This window comes from Phyllostomus hastatus, unplaced genomic scaffold (assembly GCF_019186645.2).
Source record: "Phyllostomus hastatus isolate PE091 unplaced genomic scaffold, TTU_PhHast_1.1 phas_contig_348, whole genome shotgun sequence".
Taxonomy (NCBI): domain Eukaryota; kingdom Metazoa; phylum Chordata; class Mammalia; order Chiroptera; family Phyllostomidae; genus Phyllostomus; species Phyllostomus hastatus.
Genome location: NW_025333860.1, coordinates 7,585,872 through 7,605,303, shown reverse-complemented (window position 1 = coordinate 7,605,303; position 19,432 = coordinate 7,585,872). Strand labels below are relative to the sequence as shown.

At 34.4% G+C, this 19,432-nt stretch overlaps 1 protein-coding gene across 2 annotated transcripts in view; it reads left to right on the top strand.

The window, feature by feature from the left end:
• Positions 1-19,432, top strand: part of STRN3 (striatin 3) — a 113,782-nt gene that overhangs the window by 69,646 nt on the left and 24,704 nt on the right. Inside the window, exons 7-8 of one of the 2 annotated variants that reach the window (XM_045841260.1) lie at positions 269-410; positions 10,682-10,792. In XM_045841260.1, coding sequence (XP_045697216.1) covers positions 269-410; positions 10,682-10,792 — 253 coding nt within the window. The remainder of the gene's footprint in view (positions 1-268; positions 411-10,681; positions 10,793-19,432) is intronic. The other variant, XM_045841261.1, reaches the window with a different exon arrangement.

Genomic DNA, 19,432 nt, shown 5'->3' with positions numbered 1-19,432 from the left:
TTTAGCTGTTCTTGGTCATTGCATTTTAATCATTTTTACTACTACATTGTTTGCATCACATCTTACAATGGTCTTCACGTGGCACTATTGAAAACCACTTTTGTAAGGTATAATTTGGGACTGGTGAACTATGTAGAAAATCTAAACTTCTCTACCTAAGTTGATTTAAAAATAGGAGTGCAAATGTGTAAGATAATTGTGTGAAAACATAGAGAACTCCTTTAAAATTTAGGGTAAAAATAATTCTTGGCTTATGTTTTGTTTACAGATAGGTAATGAAGGTTTAGCTGCTGACCTGACTGATGATCCTGACACAGAGGAAGCGCTGAAAGAATTTGATTTTTTAGTGACTGCTGAAGATGGTGAAGGAGCTGGAGAAGCAAGGAGTTCAGGGGATGGCACAGAATGGGGTAAGATGATAAAGAATTATGGAGATAGGAGAAATTCTAGCCCTTCAAGATATATTATTAAATATTCTATGTGTAATGTGTGTATTTGAATGTAAGTTGGCAGTTTAACTTAGAGGAAGTGGTACTGAATAATTTTCACCAATTTATTTAGAGTGATTGACTAAACTATTCCATATATGGCTTTTGGTGGATTTTTATTTTTTAAATTTGTCTTGATTTAAAGTTGAAACATTTAATTAGTCAATTTAGAAATTCAGTTCCTTTTCTCTTAGAATATTAAAAAAAAGCATGTGTATGCAGTTTTTAAAATCCCCATTATTTAATTTGGTAATGAATCTAGGTTTCAAGAAGATGTAACTTTTTCAGTTGGCCCATACATTGTTATCAGACTTAACTGGTAGCAAGTATAAAGCTATTAACCTTGAATTATAGCTCTATATTGAATATGATTTAGTGAAGGTATTACTTTATTATGTAAGTAATACTAATAATAATCCAGCTATAACTAAAAGGCAAAAACCCCAGTTCTAATAAGGTTAAAAACCCCATTAGAAAGTAAAATAAAAGTGCAAAAAATATTTTAAGATAATAGCTGTTTTAAGGTAATGGGTCCAGTATATTGTTCCTGTTAAATGTGTTCATTCAATCATCTTTTAATATTAGCATGTTACCTGAGAGGTAGAACTCAGTTGTGTTTATAGAGCTTTATTAGAAAAGGTTACTACTAAGTACCTTAACATATTTCACATTCAAAGGAAACTTGCTTACTAGAAAGTAATTGGATTATCACTGGATTTTTAAACACTGGTTTGGTGGCAGGAAACACACTTTGATTTTTAAAATGCCTCATTTATTTATTGAAACGGAAAAATATTAGCAGGGGAGACAAAGCCTAAGTAATAGGTTTATTGATTATCTTGATACAAATCAAGTATGTAAAAGATATGAATTTTGTTACCAGCTTTCTCATTATTTACAATCCTCAAATATTGTTTTCAGACCTTCACTTCTCTCCTAAGTGGAAAGAGAAGAGATACATTAAAAATATGAAGAAACTCCACAATTACCTTCTAGATTTGAATATACATTTTTTATTTATTTGAAAATGGCTACATTCTAGAAGTTTACTCTTAAGAAATAGCTTAGGTTAGGAGAAACAGTAAAAGTATCTTTCTTTTAGCTTTTCTGTGCAACCCATTCAATATTGTAGAAATTTTAAGTTTTTTCCAATAATTCCTAAACAATTGTTTATATTTTCTGGTATATTTTATAATTATATAAATGTATGTAGCTATTTTTTAATTTATGGGGGTTTAGAACTCACAATTTTATATGAAGAATTATAAGTCACCTATAATGCTGCTATGTAGAGAGAACCATGATTAATATTTATATGTACATATATTTATATTTATTTAACAAAGAATTTCGCTGTGTGCTGACTTATAGCCTATACTTTTCACTTAATGTATTGTTTTTCTGCAGCTTCATTTTTAATAGCATAATATTCTGTCAATACGTTACTTTATTACTTAATCAGGCCTCTGCTGATGTACATTTAGATTATCTTCATTTAAAAAAATGATCACCCCTAGCCAAGTGGCTCAGTTGGTTGGAGCATTGTCCTGTATACCAAAAAGGTTGTGGGTTTGATTCCCCATCCTGGCATGTATAGGAGACAGTCCTCTCTCTAAAAATCAATAAACATATCCTTGGGTAAGGATGGATAGGTGGGTGGGTGGGTGGATGGGTGGGTAGATAGATATTTTGGAAGTTTAACTGCCAGTCAAAAGAAGATACAAAAATTTCAGGAATTTAATTGGTATAAAATGGCATTGTTTCTTGAATAAAATTACCATATCATGTACAGTTGATTGGTCCTTGTGTCTGAAGACTTTTCACTATAGAGCAAAGAATCAAGAGAAAACCTAATTAGTGAATGATAACTGTCAATGCATCATTTACTTTTACTAATAATATTTGAGAGTGATTGGAATCTCTTTGTGTAAATGGAAGTAACTGTGACAGTCTCTTCCATCCAGAAGAGATTGAAACATCTTTAAAGCAATTTAAGGTCTTGATAAGGAAAAAGCCTCTTTTAGTAACAAAATGGTTCAAGAAGTTTCTTTCCTTCAGAACTGAAAACTGTCATAGGATCTCTGCAGTGTTTCTGAATTTATCATTTCTACTCAACTGTCATACTCAGTTTTTTAAAACAAGAAGGATAAATATACAAACACTCCTTTATATTCAATTCATTTTACTTAAAATTTGAATTTACTTATAAGTGGGAAGATTCTGGTTTTGTTATTGGGTTTGTTTATAGGTTTAAGTTATTGGGTAAAGGATACAGATTATTTTTAAAAATAAATAGTCTTAACATCTATGTTTTTGTATACTGTCAGTCTACTCAGATAGCTCTAGTCTTGAACCCTTTCATCCTATGAACCATTGCTTTTTAGAAAGCTTTTAAATCCTGCTTTTCTTCTGTCATGTATATTGGGTAGTCTGAGTTCAATTTTAGTAGTTTTTTTAGTTCTTCAAACAATAAAAAATATTAGTATACATTTTCTAATTTTGCTATTTCTCTCATGAAGACTAGACATTTTAATGATATTTAGTTAATTTCTTGTACACTTTTAAACTATGATCTATGGAAAGTTACAGGACCATAAAATGCAGTTGGTACCTAATGTTTGCATGTATTTGCTTATTTATTTATTTGAATTTACTGGGATGACACTGGTTAATAAAATTATATAGGTTTCAGGTGTACAATTTTATAATACATCATCTGTATATTGTACTATGTGTTCGCCACCCCAAGTCAAGTCTCCTTCCATCACCATATATTCTTCTTTTACCATCTTCTACCTCCCTCCACTTTCCCCGTGGTAATCACCATACTGTTGTTTGTGTCTATGAGATTTTTTTAATCCCTTTATCCTTTTCACCCAGTCCCCCAAACCCCTTCCCCTCTGACATTTATCAGTCTGTTCTCTGTATCTATGAGTCTGTTTCTATTTTATTTTTCAGTTTTTTTGTTCATTAGATTCCGCATACAGGAGAAATCACATGGTACTTGTCTTTCTCTGACTTATTTCACTTAGCATAATACTCTCCAGGTCTATCTATACTGTTGCAAAAGGTAAGAATTCCTACTTTTTATGGCCTAGTAGTATTCCATTGTGTACAGCTATTTTATCCATTTACCCACTGATGGGCACTTGGGCTTCTTCTAAGTCTTGGCTATTGTAAATAATGCTGCACTAAGCATAGAACATAAAACATAGGGGTGGTTTTTTTTTGGTTTTTGTTTTGTTTTGTTTTGTTTTTAGAGAGCAAGGGAAGGAGGAAGAGAGAAAGACACAACCATTGATGTGACAGAGAAACATCGATTGGTTGCTTCTCCTACACAGCCCTACTGGGACCAGTCACACAACCTAGGCATGTGTCCTGATTGGAAATCGAACCAGTGACCTTTCTCTTTCAGGATGATGCCCAACCAACTGAGCCACGCTGGTCAAGGGCAGTTCTGTTGAATCGGTGTTTCAGTTTCTTAAGATATACTCCTAGAAGTGGAATGGTGGTGGATCGTAAGGCAGTTCCATTTTTAATTTTTTTGAGGTAGCTCCCTACTGCTTTTCTCAATGGCTGCATGAATCTGCATTCCCACCAACAGTGCAAAAGGGTTCCTTTTTTCCCCCACATCTTCACCCACACTTGTTGATTTATTGATAGCCATTCTGACAGGTGTGGGGTGATATTTCATTGTGGTTTTAGTTTGCTTCTCTCTGATGATTAGTGATATTGAGCATCTTTTCATATGTCTATTTACCATCTCTATCTCCTCTTTGGGTAAGTGTCTATTCAAATCCTCTGCCCATTTTTTAAATTGGATTGTTTGTTCGTTTATTTTTGGTGTCGCGTTGTATAAGTTCTTCATAAATTTTGGATAGTAACCCCTTATCTGATGTGTTACTGGTGAACATGTTCTCCTATTCAGTAGGCTTTTTTTTTTTTTTTTAATTTTGTTGATGGTTTCCTTTGCTGTGCAAAAACTTGTTAGTTTGATGTAATCTTTCTTATTAATTAATTTATTTATTTATGGTTTTTTCCCTTGCCTGAGACAATATATCAGAAAAAAATATTGCTATAAGAAATGTCCAAGATTTTACTGTCTTTGTTTTCTTCCAGGATTTTTGTGGTTTAAGTCCAACATTTAAGCCTTTAATTCATTTGAATTTAATCTTGTATATGGTGTAAGCAGGTGTCTAGTTTTACTGTTTTTGGATGTCTATGTCCAGTTTCCTAACATCATTAATAAATAAATTTATTTGCCTCATTGTATGTTCTTGCCTCCTATGACAATTATTACTTGTCCATAAAGTCATGGAATTATTTCTGGGCTCTCTATTCTGTTCCATTGGTCTATATATGTCTGTTTTTATGCCAGTATCATGCGGTTTTGTTTACTGTGGCCTTGTAGTATAGTATGATAACAGGTAGCATGATTCCTCCAACTTTGTTCTTCTTACTCAAGATTGCTGTGGCTATTTGGGCTTTTCTTTTGTGGTTCCATCTAAACTTCTAGAATATTTTTTTCTAGTTCTGTGAAATACATCATTGGTATTTTGATAGGAATTACTTTGAATCTGTAGATTGCTTTGGGTAGTATGGACACTTTAATGATGTTAGGTTTTCCTGTGCTTGAACATGGTGTATGCTTCCACTTATTTTTATCTTTTTCAATTTCTTTTTTCAGTGTCTTATAATTTTCTGAGTGCAGGTCTTTTAAATCCTTGGTTAAATTTATTTCTAGGTGTTTTATTTTTATGTAGTTTTAAATGAGGTTGTTTTCTTAGCTACTCTTTCTGATGGTTCATTATTGGTGTATAAAACTGCAACTGATTTCTGGATATTAATTTTGTATCCTGCTACTTTCTTGAATTCATTTATCAGTTCTAGTAGTTTTTTGGTGGAATCTTCAGGGTTCTGTATATACAGTATCATGTCATCTGCAAATAACAGTTTTACTTTTTTGTTTTTAATTTGGGTGCCTTTTATTTCTTCTTGTCTGGTTGCTGTGGCTAGGACTTCTAGTACCATGTGGAATAAGAGTGTTGAAAGTGGACATCCTTTGATTCACAGGCCAGTGCTCAGTCTACTGAGCCGCATCAGCCAGAGCTTAGACGTCCTTGTCTTGTTCCCAATCTTAAGGGAAATGCTTTTAGTTTTTGCCGATTGAGTATGATGTGTTGGATTTGTCAAATAATGGCCTTTTAACATTTAGGTATGTTTCTTCTACTCCCACTTAGAGTTTTTATCATAAATGGGTGCTGGATTTTATCAAATGCTTTTTTTGCATTTATTAATATAATCTTGTGGTTTTTATCCTTCATTTGGTTTATGTGGTATATCACATTTATTGATTTGCACCATCCTTGCATCCCAGAATAAATCCCACTTGATGATGATGTGTGATCTTTCTGATATTGCTGTATTCGGTTTGCTAATATTTTAGTGATGATTTTAGCATCTATGTTCATCAGGGCTGTTAGCCTATTATTTTCTTTCTTGGTGTCTTTATCTGGTTTTGGAATTAGGATAATGCTGGCTTCATAAAATGAGCTTGAGATTCTTCCCTCCTCCTGACCTTTTTAAATGAGAAGGATACGTGTTATTTTTTCTGAATGTTTGGTAAAATTCACTTGTGAAGTCATTGGTTCAGGACTTTTATTTATTTGGGAATATTTTGTCTATTGCCTCAGTTTCATTAGTTGTAACCTGTCTGTTCAGGGATGTCCCTTGTATAGGTTTTGTGGGCCCTCTCATTGTAATTGAGTCTTGGTTGCTGTTGGCCCTTTAATGTGTGGGGTTGTTCCTCAGGCTTGTTTATGGTGCGAGTCAACCCTGACCACACTGTAGGAGCTGCTGTGCAGGTGCTAACCACATGAAGCAGAATTTGCCTCATAATGATCTGCTGTCTGCCAAGTCTCCCTTTGGATTTGCCTCTTGTGACACTAATTGTATCCTTCTCTGATGTTGTTTGAAGCTGGCCACTGAGTGTGGTGGTTCTGTGGCCTCTTGGAAGGGATTCTACTGCAGGCCAATGTCAGATGCTGCTTGTGACTGGTCCTTAGCAATCTGTTTGGAGCTACAAAGTGAGCTAAAGTTTTTGGCTGCCTTGCTGGGCCTGTATATTCAGAGGAATGACCAAGCTGTGTACCTAGTCTGATTTTTACTAGCACTGGGCCCAGGGTCAGTTCAGCTAAAAACCCAAGACACCTTAAGACCTGCCTCTACCTGCAGTTGGCCTATTAGGTTCACCACTGAAAGAACTTCTGTTGGTACTTGAGTTACATGAGGTAGGTTCTTAGTGGTCACTAGGGGGGTGGGAGGGTGGGGGGTAAATGGTGATCACCAAATTGATTCAGGTTCAAACTTGATGCCAGTGCTGGGTTTGAGGCCACTCAGTTAATATCCCAGGGGATATGAAATCTAGCTGTGTTCCTCTGGGTGCTTTCACACCTTTGTGGTGGGGCGGGGTCTCAAGCATCATTAGGATGAGGTCAGCAGCATTTATCAGGCCCAGACAGACCAATATTTTGCCATTGGGAAGGAGGGCTCTGTAGTGGGCAGTTGTACGAGGGAAAAATAGCCCTGTCCCTAGAGCCATACCACTCAGTCTGTCTCAGATTCTGCCAGAAGCCCAATCTCATCATGTCAGGGCCACCAGGAGTTGGGAGGATGAGGCTAGTTACCTGAGTCATACTTCTCAGTCTGTCCCATATTCTGCCCAGACTTGGCAGAGTGGAGCCACCAGGAATCAGGAAGGTTGGGCCACTGGGAGCCTAGAAAGTGGGGCTAGCAGATCCCTGATGAGAGTGCGGTGCCAGTCAGGTTTGTGGGAAAGAGGGAGCAGTGGTCCCCACCACAAAGCCATACAACTCAGTCATTGACACTCTTAGAGTCTGTCCAGTCCTCTGCACCCCCAACCATACAGCTGATTCCTCAGTGTGGTGCAGGCTTCTTCACAGGGTGGGGCAACAGGGAGTCCAGAGGGTGGGACTATTAAATTCTCCCAGGCTGATGCCAGTGGAGGGGTGTGCTCCATCCAAGCATGATGGTGTCTTCACTGTGTGTGGGAGAGTGATACAGCACAGATATCCTGGTGGCATTTCTTCAGCTCTCCCTGAGCCATAGCCTCAGTCTTTCTTCACGTGACTCTAGTAATCTTCGCCCTCTCTTCATCAGCGACCAGGGTCCGTGTCTGCAAGGTGGACAGAATCTCTGCTGATTTTCACATCAAGGTGTTATGTGGGCACTTCTTCCCAGTGCTGCTGCTCTGGGCTGGGGAGCCCAGCTTGAGGTTGAGACACCGTGCTTCTTGGGGAACCTTTGCACATGAGATATTTTTCCAGAATCTTAGCTGCTGCCTGTCGTTCAGCCCTTTTTGTGTCTCCGTTCCTCCTACTAGTCTTTATGTGGCTTCATCTGTAAGTCCTTGGTTATGAGACTTCTCTTCAGCTAGTCTTCAGTTGGTTATTTAGGCAGATTGCTGTATATTTTAGTTGTAATTCCCATTTGGTCTTGGGTGGAGGTGACTGTAGTTTCCACCTAATCTGCTGCTGTCTTGGATTGACCATCTTGCTAATGTTTTATTTAAATACAATGGATAAAGTACTGAATATTTGCATAAAATGACATTAGTTACAAATTTATGCTATATTAAGTAGATTTATATAATTCCTCTGCTTTGGTATTAGAATTACTATAATAGAATTTTATGTTTTTGTTGTTTTGAGTTGTCAAGAATCAATTTTTTGTGCATATTTGTGTTTTCTTTTGAACAGAAAGTTGCCCTAACTGCTTCAACCTCATTTGTTGGTATTTTTTTTTCCTGTAGATTTTTTAAAAACAGGATTAATATGTAGAAGATTATGGTGGCTCTTCCCTTTTGCTCTTAACTAATTTTTATAAGCAATATGAAATCAGCTATTACTTAACCAGGCAAGTTTCAGGATGTTGTTTGTGCACATGTGCATTCACTAATCTGTTCTTTGCACTGCTTACATTTACCTTTGTTTTCTGGACATCAGTTGTATTGCAAGTAATAATTTTTTTGTCTTTAAGCTTATTCTTTTTTGTTTCTTTGCTTTTTCACTGTGCTACCCTTTGCTACTCTATTTAGAACAATTCATGTCTTTATTTTTTTTCTACAGAAGTCTTTTAAAAAATGCTTTGGCTATGTTGTTAAATTTTTTTGTCCTATCAGATATAATTTTACCATTAAAATATACCCTATATGGTGGTTGCCAGAGGGGAGTGGGGTTTGGAGGATTGGGTGAAAGAGGTAAAGGGTCTTAGAAGTACAAATTGGTAGTTATAAAATGGCCATGGTGAGGGATGTAAAATACAGCACAGGGAATGTAGTCAGTAATATTGTAATAACTATGAACACTGTCAGGTCCCTGGGGGAACACTTTGTACAGTATGTGGTTGTCTAAACTATGCTGTACATCTGCAACTAATACACAATGATACTAAATGTCAACTACTGGAAAAATAAAATTAAACATTTCTATAAAAAGGATTGTTAGCTTTATTAATATAAGGGCAAAGTTCTTAGATTATATTTTTTCTTACGTATTTAATAAGTTGGTATGGATTGCTGATGTAGCATAGTTATTAGAGTATGTGAAAAGTGAATTTTCTTTTTAAGTCAGTATTACAGCTGTATTACAAGTAGTATTACAGTTTGCAGATTTGACAAAATTACATATAAATTTCAGTTTTGAACAACCTATTGATAGTTTCAAGTAATTCAAGTTGGGAGATTCACTTAAAGCTTTGGATTTAGCTTTTTACATTCACACTACCTAAGAACATAGGTATATCCATAAGGGGAAAAGTGATAACACTGGTGGTTGGAAAGAGTCAAGGTACAGTAAATAATTTGATTTCTATGTGTCATTCAAATATAAGAATTTTTTAAGTTTACTATGTATAGCAGTCAATAAGGAAAAAAAGGCTTTTTTATATGTTCGCTATATAGAGTAAGTTAGTGAGGCCTAGGGAGTTTACAAGGTTTGTGAACCAGAATATAATTTGTTAAAAGTTTAACATACTTGGATGTTAACATACTGTTTGTAAGTATGTTTTCCCTAAGATCCTATTATTCTGTCAGTGTTATTGATTGGCTTAGCCTATGTATTTCAGTGTAATTTTTATTTAATAACAGGGTTATATAAACTCTTAGTTGTTATTTTATAACAGGATGTTAAACTCCCTAAGTAACATGACTGTTTCAGAAGTTAGTAGGGGGAGGACAGTTCTTAATAATCAAAATAATGCTAATTGACCTATTTTTCTGCCGCTGTTTTATGCTATTTTCTTCTAGTTTGCTATAATTTTTTTCCAGGCAGAAGTATTTACTTGAAACAAATATGAGTTTGTTATGTTCTGCTAAAATAGCTGATATGTCATCTTTAGCAAATGCACAGCAATGTATATTTTTACTTCTCCATGCTTGTCACTGTTTTTATCCTGTAAAAAAATCACCTCTAAAATAAAATTCTTCAATGGGATTTGAGGGTTTTATTTGCTTATCTTAGTTGTAGACCAATGAAAAAAGGTAACGAGATGTTGAACCATGTGGTTCGAGAGGAGCAGAGGTGGTGATTCTCTAAATGCCTTGTAGAGATTATTTGAGACACTGTATTTTGGAACTTTATGTATGTATTGATTGGCGTAGAATGCCTTTCCGTTAGTACAGTTATACCGTGCATGCAGAATCAGTGTGACAGAAGATGCATGAACATTTTCATCAATAAAATGGCACTGACCTTTCCAGCTTGCACTTTTGAGTAGTTCGCATGTAATTCATTCATTTGCTTTTATGATGCTGGCTGAATAATTTTTATTAATGTTTTTATAAAGATGCAGTGATCTATTTTTTATAACATTAGATTTCTAATGTCAGTCCTTTGAAAGAATATCAGTTATTGAAAGAATAACCTTCAAATTTTTGATTGATAGAAATGAAGCACCATTCAACTGTATGAGCATCAATGTTTAGAAATTTATGAGATGAGCATTTAGAGTTTGAGTTGTGATTACAAAAACTGAGACTGCACCTTTAAAGTATTTTGAGTATATGCTTTTAGTACAATTTTATTACAGTTTTGTAAAGCTATAACAGTTTAATACCAACAGCTTGTATTACCAACTGCTGATTTTTTTTTCTTTTAATAATATGCTGAATGTAGATAAAGATGACCTCTCCCCAACTACTGAGGTTTGGGATGTAGACCAGGGGCTAATAAGTAAACTGAAGGAACAGTACAAGAAGGAACGAAAGGGGAAGAAAGGGGTGAAGAGTAAGTGCAGATTCTCTTATTTTTGTATGACAATCTTTGAGAAAAAAATTCTTCAGTTTTGGGTGTGTGTGTGTGTGTGTGTGTGTGTGTGGTTTTTTTGTTTCATAAAGGGGACAACTAACTTTAAACTTTGTTGTATGGTTGAAATTTATTTGAATATAATTTAGGATGTGTTAACGATCAAGTGAAAAATCATTTAAATATGTAGATAAGAATAAAGGAAAGATTTCAAGGATTTTTTTTTGTAAGCTTTAAAAGTTTACCAAATTATAAGAAATAATGGCTTTGGAATTAAAAATAATAGAAATTTGTTTGAAAAGGAGAAAATATAACTTTCTTAATTTTTGTTATATAAGGATTATAGCTATATCCAAGTTGTAGCCAGGCTACATTTCTTAGTTTTGGAATTCTGAATAGGTAGAAGCCTTTTCCACAATCTTTGCTTTCTGGCCTTAATATAATCACAAATAGCAGCAGGAAAAAAAATTTCTTGCCTGGGTAGTATTTTCTTGGTTATTCTGGTAGAGGAAGGCCAGAGGGGAGGGCATTGGAGGTCTTAGGATTTGTTTGCTTAATAGTTGAGTGTCTTTTGTTGCCTTGATGTTTTTTTCCAATATATGTATCCTGACTAATGTACTGTAAAAGTATAAATTTAGCTATAGCACCTCTCAAAACAGTAATTCATTTTAGTTTGTGACTCAAACTTTAAAAAGCCACATGAAAAATGTATTCAGACCTGTCTAAATATACAGGATGAAGTGGAGAAACTTGAAACTTATTTTTGAAAAACTTTATTTTGAACTGGCCATTGATTCCTCTTAGTCCTTTTTTTTACTATCAAGGAAAAAACAGTGGATGACAAAGGCAGAAACCATATAGACATTCTTTCATATTCCTTTTTCTGTGATAAATAAATTAGTTTATAATATGGCAGGTGGAATGAAAAATAGTGTAAGTCTCCTTCAGTAAAACATTTTTTCAGTGGTTTAATTTATTGTGGAAGCTAGTAAGTGCAGTTTGGGGGATTTATCTGTTATATAATTTTCTTTTATAACTTTATGCTAATTTGTGTTATTGCATGTGAATAAAAAGAAACTGTTCTTTAAGAAGTTTCAGACTATATGGTGAATTGCTTATTTTAAAACATTTAATGCTGGGCAGGGGCTGGGTTCAGCTCTAACATCACTTACCTATATATTTCATGCATGTTGAGGATAAAAGTACTTTTGCATGATTAACTATTTTAATAGAGACACAGTGTCATTAATTTTTATGGGTTAAGTCTTTTTTTAAAGAAATGAAGTAGCTTAACTTAGTATTACATTAGTTATTTTATGTGTTAGTCATATCAAAGGTTTGTTCAGATAATGTTGCTTTTAATTAAAATACTTCTTTTTTCCTGATAGAATATAAATAGATCTATGACTTTCTGAAGTTTAGAAATGAGATGTACATCAATTTAAGGTTTCTTAATTGAAGATTTTAAAATTTCTTAAAAAGTGTTTTTTTATTTAAAAACATGCCTGTTTAAGAAATACTAGAAACAGTTAAACTAAACTAAAATTTAAAATCCTCATAAAATTTTAATTTCATTAATTTTCCTTTATTGGGTCATGGTATGTAAAGTTTTATTATTTTCCTACTTAGCTAACAACTTAAAGAAAACATCATTTTATATCAATAAATAGTCCTCTGTATAATGTTTTCAGTTTAAAAAAAACACAAGCTACCTTGTTAAACAGAACATTGTAGAACCTAGTATGTTAAATGAGTAAACAAGAACTGCTGTGATTAAATGAGAAGCAAGGGGACCTAGGAGCCATGCCTTAAGGTTCTCATGTCTCAATATGATTTTATTATCCAGAAGTATATTCAGCCAGCCCCCTTTAATTTTGACTTTGTATCTGTTTTTTTTAAGTGCCTATTATAATTATAAATATAACACACACTTCTTGTTCAGACAGTGTGAGAAGTATTTAGAAACATAAAGAGCACCGACTGGTGTGGCTGTATTGGTTGGAGCATTGTCCTGTAAACTGAAAGGTCACAGGTTCTATTCACTGTCAGGGCACATTCCTGGGTTAGGAGTTCGGTCCCCAGTTGAGGTGCATACAAGAGGCAACTAACCAGTATTTCTTTCTCACACATTGATGTTTGTCTTTCTCCATTTCCCTCTCTCTAAAATCAATGAGCGTGTCCTTGCGTGAGGATTTTTGAAACATAAAGAGAAACTCAGCCATAGCTGGTTTGGCTCAGTGGATTGAGTGTCAGCCGGTCAACAAAAGGGTTGCTGGTTTGATTCCCGGTCAGGGCACATGCCTGAGTTGCAGGCCAGGTCCCCAATAGGGGGCATGCAAGAGGCAACCACACACTGATGTTTCTCTCCCTTTCTTTCTCCCTTCCCCTCTCTAGAAATAAATAAATAAAATCTTTTTTAAAAAAAGGAATCAACCAATGAATGCATAATTAAGTGGAACAACAAAATCAGTGTCTCCTCTCTCCTGTCTCTCTGTCTCTAAAATCAATAAATTTTAAAAATTAAAAGAAAAAGTCAAAATCATCTACAGTTCTACCTCTTAGAGATTAGTATTTGGCATGGTATATATCCTTCCAACTTTTCTAAGTCTGTTTGTACATAAGTCTCCTTTTTAATTTTTTCTACAAGAATATCACATTTTTTAAAATCAAGAGGGAGGGAGGGAGAGAAACATTGATTTGTTGTTCCATTTATTTATGCATTCATCAGTTGATTCTTGTACATGTCCTGACCTGACCAGGGATTGAACCTGCATCCTTGGTTAATCAGGACAACACTCCAACCGAGTTGCCCATCTAGGACTATCATATTATTTTTATGTCATTATTTCCTACTTAGTTTTATAGTCATTTTAAATAAAATAAAATTTTAGTAGTTACGTAGTATTATATTTTATTGATTTAGCCTAGCCTCCATTAGTTAATCCTTTAGAATATTTCTAATATTTAATGTTTTTGTAAACAACAGTATCTTAAGATTACCTGTGCACTTAGATATAAAGATGAGGTTTCCAACAAAGTATCTTAGGAATGAATTAGGCAAAGTTTTTTTTTTTTTCTTTTTACACTTTTTTTGTGAATTTAGATAAATAAAAACTTTCTCCTTGAATGTAGAATTCAGTAAGAAAATAATGGCTTTGAATCCCTGCCATAGAACACTCAAGGAAATTGAAAAATAATAATTTTTTAAATTTATGGGTCATTAACTTCAAATGGTATTAATCTGTGTAGATCATTATATTAATACTTAGATACAATTTCACATAAAAAGATAATTCATAAATTTTCTTAGCATTCCTATTATCTATCTTGTTGGTTTTTATTCTGATATTTGCCAGATGGAGCTTTGTATAGGTTAAAATAAATCATAAACTATAGTCTTTTGAATTTTTTCCCCTTTATTCCAAAATGTGAATGAATCATACCTACTGGACCATAGCACTATGTTTCTTATTTCTTTTTTATTTTAATGTCACTTTTTTTTTTTTTTTTTAGATTTTATTTATTTTTTAAAGAGGGGAAGGGAGGGAGAAAGAGAGAGAAACATCAATGTGTGGTTGCCTCTCACATGGCACCCACTGAGGACCTGGCTTGCAACCCAGACATGTACCTGTGACCCTTTGGTTCTCAGCTTGTGCTCAATCCACGGAGCTATGCCAGCCAAGACCCATAGCACTAAGTTTCTATAGATTTTTTTTCCCCCAGCTTCTTAGGGGGAAGAAAATTATTTGCTAATAACTTTATCATACAGAATCAATCGATCTAATCCAATCTAAATATTCTTTCTTTTAATGGAAAGAAAAAAAATAGCAAGAATGTTAGCTTTTTAACTTTGTAAAGACTCAACCATGATTTGACTCTTAAATAGAAAGTCTTCAAAAGTCAAGAGCTAAGAATCTAATACTTGTCTTCTGTTCATTCCACTCTACCCTTCTTTTTTTTTTTTCACACCTGTGGCAAAAGACAATTACTTAAAGTGATAACCTGGCCTTGGATTATAGGTACGGTACAGTATTAATTTCTTGCTAAATGTGGTATAGTTAAGAGCTCCACTTAATTAGTACCTCTAAAAGTTAAGACCATGAAACTGAACAGATTTGATGTAGTTATTTTGATCTTAGGCTTTAAAAGAGTTAAGCTTCCTTTTCCTTTTAACTTATATATATAAGTTATATATATATGTATGTATGTATGTATATATATATGTGTGTGTGTGTATATATAATTTTAAACTTAAGAAAAAGTTGCAAGAATAGTACAAAGAAGAATTCCATATACTTTTAATCCAGGTTTCTCAAGTATTCACATTTTACCATATTTCCTTTATCCTTTTCTCTCTGTAAATATATACATTTATTATTTTGAACAGTTCAGAAAACTGAGTGCTTTTAGTCACGTTGCTCCTTAAATACTTTAAAGTATGTTACCTGAACAGTCAGACATTCTCTTACATGACTAGAGTACAACAATTGAAAATCAGGAGATTTACAGTGATGCAATAGTGTTATCTAGCCTAAACCTCAGTTTTCTTTCAGTTTTTAATAATTTCTAAGCTTTCGGGTGGGAGTGGGGGCTGGACTGGGAGTAAAAAGGAGAAAACTGTATTTGAACAATGATTAAAATAAAATTTAAAAAAATAATAATGTGTAAGCTTTCTGTAATTGAGGAAGGAAGTGAGAGGCAAGTTTTATATTGACTTTCTTAAAATCTTGGTCTGGTAGGATTTTTTTGGCTTCTATGATCTCGGTTTTTCCTGTATTTTTTTTTTTATTTTATTTATTTATTTTTAGAGAGGGAAGGGGGAGAGAGAGAGAAACATCAATGTGCGGTTGCTGGGGGTCATGGCCTACAACCCAGGCATGTACCCTGACTGGGATCGAACCTGCGACACTTTGGTTCGCAGCCTGCGCTCAATCCACTGAGCTACGCCAGCCAGGGCCCCCGTATTTTTTTTTTAAAGACTTTATTTATTTCCAGAGAGAGGGGAAGGAAGAGAGAAAGAAGGAGAGAAACATCAGTGTGTGGTTGCCTCCTGCAGCCCCCAACTGGGGATCTGGCCTCCAACCCAGGCACATGCCTTGACTGAGAATCAAATCTGCAACCCTTTGCTTCACAGGCTGGCACTCAGTCCACTGAGCCACACCAGCCAGGGCCAGTTTTGCTGTATTTTATATCATAAAATATGTAAATAAAAATCAGTATCTGTTAAAAATCACAGTGATTTGAAGTAAGCATGAAGCATCTGAAATCTGGAGTCTCTAGAATATTAGGGAGGAGTTAAAAATAAGACTTCCTTTGATATTTGTCTATTTCAGTTTTTAATATTGAAAGTTTAAATTGCCATTTTTTTCTTTGATAGATGCTCTTATTCTTATGACTTATTACTCCTGTGTTGTTTTATACCTGTAAAGTTGAGTCTTATTAAGAAGATTAGAATATTTCATTTCCTTCAAAAGATATAGAGGCTTTTCCCATTTCAAAGATTTACATTCTGAGAATATGCATGTTAGTGATATTAGTGATGAACTTGTCTTAGTGTTCCTAATAATTCTAATTTATCTCAACTTTTCTTTATTTTCCATATATAGAATATGACTTATCTGTCATTCCTCCTCTTTCCTTTACTGGTGTTATGGAGTTACTATACATTTCTGACTTGATAATCAGTACATTGGAAAAGGGAAGATTTAAATTTTTTTAGTACTTCTTGTAATATAAATTGTGAATGAGTATCCCTGGATCATTTTCCAGTTTAAGTGTGACTTTAGTTCAAATATCTGTTTATTAAGCATTTTAATACATTTAAGGAGAAATTATTCCTCTGTAGCAGTAACTTTCAGTGGGCTTTAAGAATCACCATGGCACTCACTATAAAATATCTTTGATGTTTAAGCTGCTTTATTTGCCCTGGCTGGTGTAGCTCAGTGGATTGAGCGCGGGCTGGGAACCAAAGTGTCCCAGGTTCGATTCCCAGCCAGGGTACATTCCTGGGTTGCAGGCCATAACCCCCAGCAACCGCACATTGATGTTTCTCTCGCTCTCTCTCTCTCTCACTCTCTCTCTCTTTCTCTCTCTCTCTCTCCCCCTTCCCTCTCTAAAAATAAATAAATAAAATCTTTAAAAAAATGAAAAAAAAAATAAGCTGCTTTATTTTAGGAGAGGGTTATAAATTTAAAGAGCCCATAAACTGTTCAATATTCTGTCTCCTGTATCAAATGAAAGACAAGAACACAATTGTTTCATAACAAGAGGATATTATTTTTAGCTAAGAGATGCAGTTCTTTTAGATTCCTGGCTTTAATTTCACACTTTTAAAACATACCATTCAGTTCTTCAACTCATATTCTTCTACAGACCTACAGATATGACATAACAAAATCCTTATTCTAAAATAAACTTTTCCAGATTGCCAGCTAACAGTTGATTACAATTCAGAATATATGGTTGATTAACACAGGGAAGGAACATTTGAGGAAGGGAAACATTAGATTCAGTAAAAAAAAGAACTGTTTTGCTTAGAATAATAGAGTGTACAGAAAGATAAATTTCATATGTCAAGAGTGTGTATGTGTGTAGCTTTAGATTTATTAAAGTACTTAACACAACAGTTGTTAGTCCACATAGTTGGCTTACACATGGCATAATTAGTATGTGTTTTGTCCTGTAATCTAGAGGATTTGTATTGACTTGGTGGTTATGGTTAAGAGGTAGGTGGGTTGTGTCATAATTCATAATAGTAAAAAAATGTTTTGCTATAAAAATCAGAAAAGGTACTCTCTTTCTATAGATTCCAGCAGTAATTGAAAATCAATTTTTGTCTTCGGTTGTGTCCCTGAATATTTTTGTAATATTATCAAGGGGGGCCCAATAAAACCCAGAATCTGTTTATTAAAAATTGTGTATTTATTCTTACATGTTTAAACTTCAGTCACCTTCAAAGTACTCTCCATTTGATGCAGTATACCTGTTGAGATAATTTTTTCCACTGCTCAAAAACAGTTTTCGAACTTGTTGATTTTGATGTCTTTTAGTGCCTCTGCCGTGTTTTTTTGTTTGTTTGTTTTACCTCTTCCACATCAGCAAAACATTTCCGTTTGAGGACATTTTTCATCTGGGGAAACAAAAACAAAGTTGCTTGGAATGAGATCTGGTGAATAGGGAGGGCAGGGCAGCAGGGGTCTTGCCATTTTTGGTCAGAAACTGACCACTCAGTGCCATGTGGGCAGGTGCACTCAAAATTCACCCATGGTGAAATGGGCAGGCAGGTTGAAAGAGTCTTCAAAAAATATTCACTGAATCCAAATGCAGCCTCTCATGACAACGTGAGCTGGTACACTGATAGAGATGGGTTCCCACCTAGTAGGGGGAAACCTGTTTTGTAAGGGGCCTGCCCTCTAGAAGATGATTCTAGTTTTCTTTTAGTCCCTTGTCATATGTTATTCTATTATATACCATTACAATTTTCTTATTGCTAATGACAGTTCTAATTTATTTATTTATTTTACATTTATTTAGACTATTGGATAGATTTAAAAAGAAAATGAAGATATATTAAATGTACAGTTGAAAGATGCTCCACCAAGTAGGTGCTAAGATAAGGCTGTTATATCTGGTTATGAAATCTGCTTTAATCCTTTAGCGGTTTTTGAGAAAAATTAAAGCAGAGACTTTCCATCTTTTCCTAAACTTGACATTATGTTACACAGAGGCTGTTTGGCTGTAGTATGTAAAAATAATAATTATTATAATTACAAATTTGGGACCCCAAGGTTGAATAATAACTTTATGTTGTCTCTGACTTTTCTTCCATATCTTCCAGTCAAATTCACATTATCTGTAATGACAAAACTTTTCTTGTCTATTGTACAATATTTGACATTAGCTCTTACATGATGAAATTACTTATAGGATAATATCTAATTAAGTCAAATTTTATGGTATACACAAGTATAAGAGTGAGCAAGGAAAAATCAACAAGGCTTCAGAGAGGAGATGGAACTGGTTTGGAGGATTGGATAGAATTGTGATAGACCAAGGTGCATGCTAGAGGATAGGAACTTCTATGTCTGTGTTTGCAAGTGCACATGTTTGTGTATGTGTTGGAAGTATTCTCACCTTTGTGAGGTATAGGTGAAGATAGATAGGACAAAATAGGGGAGATACAAACTGGGTGAGTGTTGATACTGTGGGAAAACTGCTTTAACTTGGAAAATTAGGGAGATTTGTGTTGTGGAGCCTTAAAAGGTGAAGTTAGATAGGAAAAATAGAATCAGATCATGAAGTGCATGCAAGGTTAGTGCAAGATTTTACTTAGTCTTAATCCAAAGAATGTTGAAGTACCAGTTGTGGCTTGTGAGCAGGGGAGATACAATAAATGTGATATTCAAATTTGATCAGAGACAAAGCTGGGAGACAGGAAAACCACTTAGGAATCTGTTACAGTGATTTCATAAGAATGAACGCTTTGATTAGAATAAAATAAACAAGGATTAATCAGAAGAGTAATTAATTTAAGGGAAGCTTTTAAAAACAGCCCCTCTTGCCATTTTATAAGTTAAAAATGAATTGTTGGGATGTGGTTGCAGAATTTTAAGAACAGAAGAG